We start from the raw sequence: 14,090 nt of genomic DNA on the forward strand, positions 1-14,090 counted from the left end.
AAGACAACTCTCCTGGGACAGTTAATTCTGATTGTTTCAATGCTTCAGCTAAAGTGTCATTCAGGGAGTCTCCTGTGCTGTGAAACCGAAGCCGGGCATTCAGCTAAACAGGCCTTCCTGCCAGGGTGGCTAAATGCATGAAAGAATTGCAAATGTGCGCAATTACTTAATCTGCAAATGTAAAGGTAATCAGCAAACGTAAGGGGTTGCTTGAGAGCAGGTACTGGCTTTAACTGATCGAATCGCTTGAAGCTTTGTGAAGACAAATATTTATTCCTTTTGAGTGGTCGTGCAAAGAGCTAACAACTGAGCTGTGAAGTGCGTGATTTTAATAATTGTACTTGTATAGCGCATACTACCCCTGAGGGGTTGAAGGGACAGTTATGTAAAAGAATTGTATTATGTACAGCCTGAGTATTACTAAAATCTATATTTTGGAAGCAGACTTTTACCTTTATCCTTTATGCACATTTTGTAGCAGCCTGTATGTAATGCAAGTTTAAAATAATGACTAACATGTTCACAGCACTAAAAATACACAAGTCATTATTCTCCACTTCACCAACCAAGATTTAATTCTATGGCTCTCTGGTTACACACAGACGTCTAAGGGGCATTAACTAATAGAGGTTTTATAATGTACTATAGTGCATTTCTTACAGTAACTACTTTTTACAATGGCTTTTTCATTGAAACTGACCATTACTTTATATGTAGCTACATGACGGTGAAATACCCACAAAAACCATACAGGATATTTTCTTTTTTTAGCCACACCTTTGACTCCACCCGCAAACTCACTGGCCCCACCCCCATTGCATACAGCACTACAGTTCCCATACTTTTTTTAATGCACTTCGACCGCGATTTAAGAGTTTGTATTCTGAGACCAGTAACAGGACACAAAGCTGGAAGTGCGGTGTTCCCAAAATGACGGCTATAGAGAGCAGCTTCAATCAATCAATCAATCAATCAAGACATTTGTAACGCGCACTACTCACCCGGAGGGTCTCAAGGCGCTTGGGGGGAGGGGGGGTCCGCTACTGCTCGAACAGCCAGGTCTTGAGCTTCTTCCTGAAGGAGAGGTGGTCTTGGGTCAGGCGTAGGTCGGGAGGGAGGGAGTTCCAGGTCTTGGCGGCCAGGTGGGAGAAGGATCTTCCTCCTGTTGTCGCTCTTCGGATGCGGGGGACGGCGGCGAGGGCGTGACTGGTCGATCGGAGATGGCATTTGGGAGCGTAGAAGTTGAGGCGGCTGTTGAGGTAACTCAGGCCTTGGTTGTGTAGGGCTTTGTGTGCGTGGGTGAGGAGCCGGAAGGTAATTCTCTTGTTGACCGGGAGCCAGCGCAGGTCTTTCAGGTGTCTGGAGATGTGGCTGTGTCTGGGGATGTCGAGGATGAGTCTCGCTGAGGCGTTCTGGATCCGCTGGAGTCTCTTCTGGAGCTTGGCGGTGGTTCCGGCGTAGAGGGCGTTGCCGTAGTCCAGACGGCTGGTGACGAGGGCCTGGGTGACCGTCTTCCTGGTCTCGGTGGGGATCCACCGGAAGATCTTACGTAGCATGCGCAGGATGTTGAAACAAGACGAGGAGACGGCGTTGACTTGTCTGGTCATGGAGAGGGAGGAGTCCAGGATGAAGCCCAGGTTGCGTGCGTGGTCTGTCGGTTTGGGTGCGGTGTCCAGGGCGGGGGGCCACCAGGAGTCGTCCCAGGCGGAGGGCGAGGAGCCCAGGATGAGGACTTCCGTCTTGTCTGCGTTCAGTTTCAAGCGGCTGGCCGTCATCCACTCGGCTACGTCTTTCATCCCTTGGTGTAGGTTGGCTCTGCCGGTGGCGGGGTCGTTGGTGAGGGAGAGGATCAGCTGTGTGTCGTCAGCGTAGGAGATGATGTTGAGGTTGTGTTGGCGTGCGATGGCCGCAAGGGGGCTCATGTAGACATTGAAGAGGGTGGGGCTGAGCGAGGAGCCTTGGGGAACGCCGCAGATGACTTCTGTTGCTGCAGATCTGAACGGGGGTAGGCGAACTCTCTGTGTCCTTCCAACGAGGAAGGAGATGATCCAATCCAGTGCCTTCTCCTGGATTCCGACGTTGTTGAGGCGCTGCACTAGGGTGCGGTGGCAGACAGTGTCGAATGCCGCGGAGAGGTCTAGGAGGATGAGGGCCGCTGTTTCTCCGTTGTCCAGCAGGGCTCGGATGTCATCGGTGGCAGCGATCAGGGCGGTTTCGGTGCTGTGGTTGGCCCGGAAGCCAGACTGTGAGGGGTCGAGGGATCCGTTTGTCTCGAGGAAGGCGGCCAGCTGCTTGTTGACTGTCTTCTCGATGACTTTGGCTGGAAACGGGAGGAGCGAGATGGGGCGGTAGTTCTTGAGTTCGGTGGGGTCCGCTGTTGGTTTCTTTAGTAGAGCGCTGAGTTCGGCGTGCTTCCAGCTCTCCGGGAAGGTGGCGGTGTCGAAGGAGGTGTTGATGATGTCCTGCAGGTGGGGTGCGATGACGGCGTCGGCCTTGTTGAAGACGTGGTGAGGGCAGGGGTCGGTCGGAGATCCAAGGCCAAGTTTATAATGTCTTTAGATTTTCTACTTGGAGTGTTTTACTGCTATATTTTCTTTTTTTTTAATTTTCTTTTTTTATTACCATCGTTGGGTCATATGACAATACAAATAATACATTCATTACTTTGCAATCAATCGGTATTTTTCTTTTACAATAATATTTAAGTATTACAGATAGGTAGGAAGGATGGGTTCCCTGTAAACAAAAGAAGCCAGTTATTCATCTAAATACTCTTTGAGTATACCCCAAGTCGATATACCTAATCGTTTTTTCCTACTACCCTTCAGAGCGTACAGATTCCATTCTAACTCACATATATTAAACATTTTCCTTCTCCAGAATTCAAACGTTGGTGCTTCAGGTTGTAACCATTCTGTAGCTATACATAATCGAGCAATTGACATAGCCATAAATAAAAAATTCTTATATTTACATAAATTCTCATTTCTGTTAACAATTTGCCCTCCCCCTACTAGCATAAGTGCTGGGGAAATTTTAAGCAGGTGGTGGATGACCAAAGATATAAATGTTTCTATACTTAATATGAAAGATGATAATTTCGAACATTTATAAAAAACATGAGCGTTATCTGCGTCTTCCCCTCCGCATCGAAAACATTTTCCATCATACATAGGTCCCCATGTTGCCATACGTTTAGGAGTATAATATAGTCTGAATATTGTCTTGTATACCTGAGCTTTCAAATTGGCGGACAAGCATATATCCTTCGCCATCAAGATATAATCCACTATATTTAGATCAGTTTCCTCTAATTGATTCTGCCAATATACATTATATTTATTCAGATCATCTGGCTTATAATCCATCAGCAATCGATATAACCTACCTATCCTTTTTTTTGATTGGACAGCCCCTATTGCCTTATTGGGGCTAGGTCTGTTTAATTTCTTTAAACAAAAATCTCTGATTCGGAGATATTTAAAAAAGAGATGGCTGAGATATATGGAATTTGGTGCATATATTAGAGAAAGATTTAAATATTCCATCAGTATCGTATAGATCTCCAATTTTACTCAAACCCTTCCTCCCCCATTCCTTTGTTACATTGTCCCAAAATATTGATGGTAATATTTTTTCCGCCGAAAAGGGAGTATGATACACAATTTTTTCCAACTTCAATATCTTTGCAACCCTTCTCCAAACTTTAAATCCGGATTCAAGCACCTTAAATTGAGTATGTTTGTAATAGTTCCCCTCTAGTTCTTTTAACAGACATCCCTTCGCCTGTTCCCCTAATAATAAATAAAATATCGACGGGGATTCTGCCGGATCCTCAATTTGTTCTCCCGTCAGCGAAATTCTCATTCTTTGTAAAAAACAAACATAATAATAAAACAAAAAATCCGGAACCCCAGGCCCTCCTCTCTCAATGGGCAAGGTCAACCATTTCATTGTCCGTCTTGTTTTACCAGGTGCCCCAAAAAATTTTGTACATAGACTTTGTAGTTTATATATATGACTTAAGGGTATCTCTAAGGGGATACAACGATATAGATATAAGATTTTTGCTAATACATTCATCTTGATGATGTTACCTCTCCCTATTATAGAGAGTTGGAGTCTCTCCCACCTATCTAAAGATTGTTTGATTTGTAGCATTATTTTATCCCAATTAACCTCTACTATCTCTTGTGTATGGGATTTAATTATTATTCCTAAATATGTCACTTCATGAGTGACCCTGTGGTCGTTAAACTGAACAGAATCCGAGCAGAGCACCTGCGTCTTCGCGGCATTTAGTTTATAGCCAGAACTGTTTCCGAATTCTATAGCCAGACGTTCAATTTCTATCATAGCCAGTCGTGGGTCTGTAGTAATAATGGCAATGTCATCCGCGTATGCGAATACTGAATGGGATATAGATGAGACTACAAATGGTTTGATGTGTGGTGATTGTGATAATTGTAATAAAAATGGATTAATAAATAACGCAACAAGCACTGGCGTTGCCAATAGGTCTCGCATTAGGAAAGTGTGGGCTATTGGTATTATAAATGACAATTATTTTTTTAATATGTGTTGGCACTGAAAATATATAAATTAATAGCATTGTTATTTACAAAGCCAATAGCTTACACTTTCCTAATGAATTATTCAGATTATAAACATGAGCCATGTGGCAAGAGCGCCTCCTGCCGGTAGATTTAAGACTGGTGTTAGTCTCTAAAATGTCCTCCTCTTAATCTACAAATGTAAAACTTGAAAAGAAAAAAGTAAACAAAATAGAGAAGAAGAACTACCTGAAGGATGGAGCACATAAAACAAAATAATGAAGACATGAATTATAATGGACTAACCCTGCACCACGAAGAAACTCAAGGCTCGTTTTGATATTTCATTACGTAGCTTCAATTTTTTTTTATTAATTGTTGATACAAAACTCCAGCCACAAGGAAAATATAGCATTGCCCAAAGTAGGAGTGAAAGTTAACAGTGAAAACGAGAGATTGTTGATAAGCAGAGTGCTAAACACATGTAGAGAGCATTCCGTATATTTTGAAAGTAAAAAACGCTGTAAACAGCAAAGAAGCTTGTCCTACGGCGTGGAAAACTAGATGTGCGGGCCGGCCAGCAGGGAATAATTAGGGGAGAGAGAGGGGAGGTGCTGGGAAACAGATGGCCGTGAAGCAGGGGGCACCCTTTGAAGTCACGGCCTGCGGCCGTGAATAAGTGAGGGCGGGGGGCGGGGCAGCGGAAGCCTTTGATGAGGCAAATGCTGCTGGCAAAGCTGGCTGGGGAGGGGGAAAGTTTATGGCCCAAAAGCGCGTGCCTGTGGCCACGTGAACTCGAAGAAAACCGCATGGAAAAACCCGTGGTTTCACGAGTATTTTGAGCACTTGAATTCTCGCTCCGCTCAATGCGCTTGCGCGCATTGATAGGTCGCGAGACCTAAAAAGAAGTGGGGAGCAAGGGCACCCCTGACGGGTACCTCTTGTGATAATTATCTTTTCCGATTTTCTACCAATAGCTACAACTCTCGCATTAGGTGAACGATATAGTGTTTTTATTGCTTTTAAAAAGTGTTTACCGAATCCCATTCTTTGCATTACTGCCCACAGATATGCCCATTCTACGCGGTCAAATGCTTTCTCAGCGTCTAATAGTATCAGCGCTAAGTCTCTTTTCTCTACTTCTGAAATATCTATCAAAGTAATCACTTTATTAACATGTGATATAGTCCCTCTGTTTGGGATAAACCCATGCTGGCACAGTGATACTAATGGTGTTATAAGCTTAGATATTCGGTTTGCAAGCATCTTTGAATAGATTTTACTGTCGCAGTTTAGCAACGATATAGGTCGATATGAGGCCGGTTGTTCCGGTGGTTTCCCTTTTTTAGGAAATATTACAATTGTAGCATCATCCCAGGACTGTGGTGCCCTCCCCAGTTGTGCCATTCTGAAGGTCTCCAACATAAAGTTTTTTAAGGGTTCAAAAAAACATTTATATACCTCCCCAGGGATAAAATCAGGTCCGGCAGCTTTTCCATTCGGAGTGTTTTTTACTGCTCTTTCCAATTCCTCCATTGAAAAGGGTTGATCTAGAAGTTCTTTCTCAAAATCAGTTAATTTATTAACTATAGTCTCCTGAAGAAAAGATTCAGGAGAGGGATTAGATTGACCTGTATATAATTCAGTATAAAATTGATATAGTATTTCCAATATTTTCTCTGGGTTTTCAGTCATTACACCGGTCTTATCTTGCATTTTCCTAATTTGGCGGGCAGAGTCCTTCATTTTTAATTTTAAGGCCAATGCCCTTCTTATAGACTCTCCGTACTCGTGGATGTGCCTTCTGTAGGTTAAATATTTCTTGGCTATTTCCTCACACCAGACTCCAGTAATATTAGCGCGACATTTAGCGAGTATCCCTTCACATTCCTGAATTTTAGTCATATTATCTCTCTTCTCTATTTCTTTTATCAAGTTTTCTTCCGCTTTACTCAGATGATCATACATTTCCCGCATCTTCCCCTGTTGCAGATTTGGATTATAAAGTCCAAAACTTACCGCCTCCCCTCTAAAACAAGCTTTCCATGTATCCCATATTGTTTCAATTTTTGCGGAGCCCATATTGTTCTGTAGAAACTCTGCTATCCATTTACCCATGTGTTCTCTATATTGTGCATCCAAGCACAATTTCCTATCAAACGAGAAGCTCCTATATTGTCGTATTTCCCCAATTTTGATGATCTTGATTATTAATGGGGAGTGGTCCGATGTTACCCTGGGATAAAGTTGGATCTTAGTAAATAATTGAATACTAATTGAGGTAAAGAAATAATCCAGATGGACAAACTTTCTGTGTGGTGAGGAATAGTAAGTATACCCAGGCGAGGTTGGAAAATGTTTACTCCATATATCAAACAGCGCATGATCTTTAACTAAATTATATAGTGCTTTAAATACCCTAGGTTTACGCCCTTTATATTTCTCTGGGCCAGCCTCTAATTCCCGCCCTGCTAAGTTAATATTTAAGTCGCCGAAATACCACTAGGGGAGAGCCCCAATTAGCCAATTCAGAGTTTAGATATTTAAATACTTCCCCCTCATCTAAATTAGATCCATATATAGAGCATATCGTAATATATGTACCTCCTAAATTTAATGTTGCAATCACCCATCTACCCCATTTATCAGATAAGCTACGTACAAGTATACCTAAATTCGGTTTTTATCAAAATCATAACCCCTCTTGTCAGACCTGTTTGTTTAGATGCCACCAAAACTGTATATCCTAACTCAGTGGCTAGCCCCCTTTTCTCCCAGGGAAGGTGGGTCTCCTGTAAACATAAGATATCTGGCTTCAAAACTACTGCTATATTTTCAATGCAGTTTTATTTTCCTCTCAATAGTTCATTATTCATTTCGGAACCACGTTTCTCTCGTTTGTCACTACATAGTCCTATAAGCCCAGTAGTTTACTATGGCATCATATCATTTACCAATTACTGATTTTCGCTTTAGTACTTCATTCCTGTACTATACCCTTTTAATCTTGTTTTGTATTAAAATGTATATTTCTATCTAAAATAATGTACAAAAATTGAACAGTGATAATTATTTCGGCTTCATTAGCCTACTGTTTGTCAACAGCTCTCCAATGGTTATTAACAATCCCGGGACCAGTGTAGTAAAACCCGCACTATCTTGTGCATGCTCAAAATATTATAAACGTCTTTGTCATTTGGCAGGACTCTCGGGGAGCAGTAGGCCTACTGAGCTATCTCGCAGACTTTTCTATCTTGTACTTGGCATATCCATTTCCCCTTCACTTGTTGACTGGTGCACCTAGTGTCATTTCAGCCTATAATGCATTACCTAATTAATTAATTCATCCATCAGTGCTGGAGCTCCTTCTAGTGAGTGTGGTTATTGATGCAGATTTAGATAGGGAATGCTATACATAGAACAGGGTGGTGTGTGGGGTCCTGTTGAGAATGGATCGGGCTAGGGCGCTGGAAACATTTATTTCGATCCTACTAAAAACACAACGGACAGTTGTATTTTCACATATTTAGGTTAACATATTTAGAATTTGAGACATAAAAGAAAAAGTGATCTCCAAAATCAGCAAATCAGTCATCAGAGCATCCCCATGTTCTTTTTTTCATGGTAAGGACTGCTTTAATGGGCACATATTTTAGGCTTTCCCACCATATAAAATGTAGAGTATCAGGGAACTAATGCATCCACCACCGGGCGCTCTGCTGGACCCCATGGGCACAGGTTAGAACAATGTTCTTCACACGTCTGAATGACAAGTTCTCCTCTCCCAGAACGAGTAAAATAAAAATAAAAAAAAGTAATCGGGGTTCCGGAGAATGGCAAACATTGTACATGTCTATAAAATTGGCAACTTTTTAACAGCTCAAACATGGCAGTTATCTCTTCGAAAATGCAATCAACTGCAAGGCACCAACATTTTATTTGTAGCCAGGTCTCTACAGTGCGGTTAATTATCAGAAATACTGGGGTGGGACTTTGAGGGTTCTTGGGAGCCCCCACTCTGAAACCTGCTCTCAGCCAGGACAGCAGTGACAAAAGATGTTATTGATGCCACTCTGTTTTCTTTCACTAAAACACAACACTGTTTTCACCATGATGTTTTTCTCTGCTCTAGAGGCATTATAAATGCTACTCTTGACCAGAGCCTAGTGCCTCTCTTGAGATCAATCAAGGGCAATTAATTAATTGAAGCAACTACAGTTTGAAGACCTCTGTGTTAGAACCTTGGAAAATCCAAGTAGCCTTGCAGTGATCCTAGATCACAAAAATGAGAACCATTGAGTTGGGTAACAATAAATATGTAATTCAGCACCAAATTGCCCTCAAAGGTGAAAGGCCACTTTACAAATACACACTATGTTATGTTACTTTGCTGTTCAAATGTATAGTCTGCCCAAGATGGCTGAAAATGCGACAAAGGATACAGAGCAACTCTGCACTGAAGTGCAAATCTTTTGCAAGACTTCCTCCTCTGCAGGGCTTTAAGTACGCCAGGTCCTGCCGGTGCTGAGCACCAGCATTTCAAAAGAGCAGTGGCTGAGACAGGTCCCTATCCGGCTCTCCATTTTTGCCCTTACCCTCAGAGTGAAAAAAAATCTTAACTCTGCAGCAGTGTCACTCTTCACTGCCTTTAATGTAACTTCAAAGAGACTCGTTATAGTTATTTTCTTTCACTATCTCATCAGGTCAGAACTAAAGCATTTTCAATAATAAATACAACAAAGCCGGAGTTGTTGCTTATTTATCTTATGTAACTAACAAAGCCAATAGTCCTGACTTGTTATAGGTGTAATGTTACTTGTTGTATTATATATCTGGATACAATATCAGAAGCAGCAATATTCCAGTTGGTCGGCATACTATGCTAAGCACAGATTTTTAGTTTTTGCTTTTTTAGGACACGCCCTTAATTACATCGTCCACGCCTCTTTGAGAGACCCCCCAATTTTTTTCATCCCACACAAAGCCCTGCCCCCCTGCCTAGTGCCACGTATCACAGGTGAAATGCATTTCAGTGCTGACTCCCGCATCACTGCTTTGAAATGCATTAGTTACTCATTTACAGCTCCTGTCTGCGCCCCATTAAGGCTTGAGTTTCTCTCAGCGCTGTTGTGTGCAGATAGTCATTTATACTCAGATAGGAGTTTGACTAGACTGAAGATTTGGGTTAGGAAGTGACAGCGTGGGGTGAGGAAGGCAGAATGATTCCTATAAACTGGCATCAAGCAGAGGCACTCAGTGCCCCTGTTTAAGAAGAATGCAAAAACAACAGTTGATGGACAAAATGCAGAACAATGTCATACATTCACCCCCAGTACAGACATCTGGGCCGAAATCCGTCGTTTTTTTGCTCACCGTGCCATTCCAGTTTGAACCCAGCCATATGCAAATCTGTCTTGATCCTGTGCCCCATGGGAACAGTCCAGCCCAAACTGCCAAGCCATGTCCTCCCTGGACTGGAAACAAGCATCCTAGGCCCGGTTTCAGGCTTTCAACCCTCATCAGCCAGGATAGCTTGATTCCAGTGGCATGGAGAGCATGGGACTGACGTCTGAGCATACCCGTCCCCCTCGGGGTGACAAATGCAAAAACAACAGTTGATGGACAGAATGAAGAACAATGTCATACATTCAGTACAGAGATCTGGGCCTAAATCCATCGTTGTTCTGCTCACCATGCCATTCCAGTTTGAACCCAGCCATATGCAAATCAGTCTTGACCCTATGCTCCATGGGAACAGTCCAGCCCAAACTGCTAAGCCAGGTCCTCGATGGACTGGAAACAAGTATCCTAGGACCGGTTTCTGACTTGCAACCCTCATCAGCCAGGATAGCTTGGTTCCAGTGGCAAGGAGAGCATGGGACGCCCGTCTGAGCATACCCGTCCCACTCAGGGGGACAAATGCAAAAACAACAGTTGATGGACAGAATGTAGAACAATGTCATACATTCACCCCAGTACAGAGATCTGGGCCTAAATCCATCTTTTTTTGCTCACCATGCCATTCCAGTTTGAACCCAGCCATATGCAAATCAGTCTTGACCCTATGCTCCATGGGAACAGTCCAGCCCAAACTGCTAAGCCAGGTCCTCCCTGGACTGGAAGCAAGCATCCTAGGCCCTGTTTCGGGCTTTCCGCCCTCATCAGCAAGGATAGCTTGATTCCAGTGGCATGGAGAGCACAGTACTGGGGGTGAATGTTTTGCCAATGTGCAACATTCCGTCCATCATCTTGTGGGTTTTGCCGTTCGCCCTATGTGGGAAGGGTATGCCCAGACGTGGGTCTCGTGATCAATACGCCACTGGAGTCAAGCTATCCTGGCTGATGACAGCTGATAGCCAGAAACCAGTCCTCGGATGCTTGATTCCGGTCCAGGGAAGACATGGCTTGGTAGTTCGGGCTGGACTGTTCCCATGAGGCACAGGGTCAAGACTGATGTGCATATGGCCATGTCTGAACTGGGGTGGCGTGGTGAGCAAAAGAACGATGGATTAAACCCAGATCTGTGACTGGGGTTGAATGTTTTGCCAATGTGCAACATTCCGTCCATCATCTTGTGTGTTTTCCTGTTTAAGAAGAGGCCTCTGAAGGGAGGTGGGTTCTAGGATGGGAACTTTCTGGGGACGCTGTCCCATACCATGTGGAGCAAGGTAAGTAGAAACCAGAGGAGGTAATTAGATCTTCAGGGTACGTTGACCATCCTCAGTGAGAGGCAGTTGGTTGTGGTGTTCACTGCCTCCCCTTTCAATGAAGGCCTAGTGTGTTGTGACGGTAGCCAGTGGCGTAACACAGGCCCCCGCAGCCTCTGCAGTGCGGGGGACCCAAGCTCCAGGGGGCCTCTGGCCGGAGAGCTCCTGATTGATTCCGGATGGGGTACCTCCACGTACCTTGCAGGGGGGGCCTCAAGTTTTGTTACACCACTGCCGGTAGCATAAGGGATTGGCACCTGTGCCTCACTTTCTGCTACTGCCCCCTCTGCCACTGCCTATGGGTGCTGTCAAAGTCCTTATTATGAGAGGCTGTGGGTGCCCTATTCATTACCCACTCAGTCAGTGACCCACTTGTTTATTGCTTATCATTCTGGTGCCATAAATGTTTATACTAAGCAATCACATTGGAAAGGGGAATTAGGTTAGTGACCTCCCATTTCAGGTGTGTTGCATCATTTTCAAGGCCTTTAAGTGAGCTCCAAATTTCGAAAATGGTGATGAATTGTTATGATATTTGTCTATATTTCATAGACTTCATAGCTCGGCTTACTCGGGTTAACGTGTCATTCGACGTGTCACACATTTGGCATTCGAACGTCACGCACACTGAAGACTTGGAAATGTCACAGATAAGTAGTCTGAAAATCTGGCAGCTACAGACTGCACAAACGACAACTTACAAACAAGCAGGACCACCGTAACTACTGTCTCAAGAAAGGCTCACCTTCTGTCCAGCACCGGCTCCGACCCGCTGTCGACCCATTTCCGGTTCCCAGAATGGAAGGATCTAGAGAGCCGAGTAGGGGTTGGTACCGGTCGCTCCCGGTATTGTGATCTTGAAAAATCTTGTCGAACTCCGAAACGAGAACGGGTGCAGCCTGGTGTGCAGGGGAAGGGGTGGGAGCGGGGTTCAGATGCAAATGACTGGCACTTGGACGGGCATTCAAAGTTTTCTAATGTTTGCTTTTCAAGTGTTTCCCTTTCCACACTTTGGGTTGGGGAGGGGCTCACTATGAGGCCACAGGGGCGAAAGACACAATCCTAAAACACATTGTACACCTAAACAAAGCGAAAGCGCGAGGGCAGGAGAAGAAAGACTCGCACGCGCTGCACACAAACATTCATCAGTGGCATGGAAACAGCAGTCACAGGCAGTAAACACTGCAGAGATTCTCTCCGAGTCTTTCCAAACTTGCTTTGGACTGTAATTTCAACTTTTTTATTCCTGCTTTTTTGCCGGGATTCTTTTCATGATTACAACCTAATTTTGTGTTTTTCTTAATCAGCAATGACATAGTAGATAAAAAAGAAATCTGTCGAATTAGCTTGTCGCCTTTAGAACTTCAAAACAGGCCACTCTTGTGACGTTTGAATTTTACAAGTTTACTCTGGTACAACAAATACAACCAATGTTTTTTTGCCTGCTAAGGTATAGGGCCTGAGGATAATAAAAAAAAAAATTGTTAAAGAGAAAAACAGAGTAAACTGAGTTTTCTTTAGTTTTGTTGCACTTATAAGGGGTGCCACAATACAGCGTGCACAACTTTGAAAATGTAAAAGATGAAACAGGGTACGAGGCACAATTAACTTTGCAAATTTTCTGAAAGCAAGAAACATATAGCAAAGTGTGGCATCCGCATTCTAGTTGTTGCACGTCACGTAGGCGTGACGTGCGACGGGGAGGAAGTGAGAAGCTGCGCGCGCAGCGAGGGCAGAGCGCGCGAAGGAGCAGAGCGATCGGAAGCGCCGGCCGGCGCTCCTCTGTGATTACACGTGTGAATAAAGTTCCTTTACTCATTGATCAGCCTAGTGCTATTATTTAATAGACAGCAACATTACAGTGGCGACGAGGACGGGAGGCACCCACTGGCACCCAACCAAAAAAAAAAAAAAAAAAAGAAAGAAAAAAAAAATCGAACCACCACCTCCACGTGGACTGCAGCCAAGCAGGCGACCCAAGGCCAAAGGGGGACACAGCACAGAGCGGCGCCACTGGGCCAGTGAGTGGAGAGCACAAGGGGGCAAAGCAGAACCCACCAAGGAACACAGGCAGAGGAGCGTGGCAGTGCCACAGCAACCAGAGGGGCGGCGCAGTGGCCAGAGTGGCTGCACTGCAAACCACAGAACACCGATCACCGCAAATACTTTCCAAGAACACCGTGGAAGGTAAGAACAGCGCTGGCTGCCAAGGAAGAAGGAGGGGGGTCTGGCACTAGGAGTCCCCAGGAGGACGCTGATACAGAAGTAAAAGACAGCACCCCAGGGAGCCCCACCAGCAAGGCTGTCAAAGCGACAGAGAGCAAGGAGGTGAAGATGAGCACGCCGGCAGGCTATGCAATCGCACCGGTGCAATTCCTACCAAAACCTGGTGAACCCCTGATGAAGTGGGAGGATTGGAAGGAATATATTGATAATTTCATAGGGGTCCTGGAGGACGAAAATGAAGAGAAGTTCACCCCCCAAAGGAAGAAACGCATCTTGCTGCTGAACCTGGGACCGGAGGGTCTCAGGATTTACAAGAGTCTGGTGCCCAAGAAGAGAGAGGACACGGATACGGATGTCTATGCCCATGCAGTAGAAGACCTGGATGAGAGGTACCGCCCCACCATATGTGTGTCTGTGGATAGGTTCAACTTCCAGCAAAGGAAACAACGGGCCGGAGAATCCATAGAGGAGTATGTAGGAGCGTTGAGGAAACTAGCGGCCCCGTGTAAATATGCACTGTGGGAGGATGAATTTATAAAAGACCAGATCGTGATGCACACTACGAGTACACAGGTCCAAGACAAGCTGTGGGCGAGCGGCGACA

At 44.6% G+C, this 14,090-nt stretch overlaps 1 protein-coding gene across 1 annotated transcript in view; it reads right to left on the bottom strand.

Annotated features, from left to right (window-relative positions):
- The window catches only part of LOC144754529 (uncharacterized), a 148,428-nt gene extending 136,118 nt beyond the window's left edge, over positions 1–12,310 (bottom strand). The window contains exon 1 of the mRNA XM_078642453.1: positions 12,006–12,310. Within this exon, the coding sequence (XP_078498579.1) occupies positions 12,006–12,044 (39 nt within the window). The 5' untranslated portion in view covers positions 12,045–12,310. The remainder of the gene's footprint in view (positions 1–12,005) is intronic.
- Positions 12,311–14,090: the final 1,780 nt, after the last annotated feature.

Source organism: Lissotriton helveticus, chromosome 1_1 (assembly GCF_964261635.1).
Source record: "Lissotriton helveticus chromosome 1_1, aLisHel1.1, whole genome shotgun sequence".
Taxonomy (NCBI): domain Eukaryota; kingdom Metazoa; phylum Chordata; class Amphibia; order Caudata; family Salamandridae; genus Lissotriton; species Lissotriton helveticus.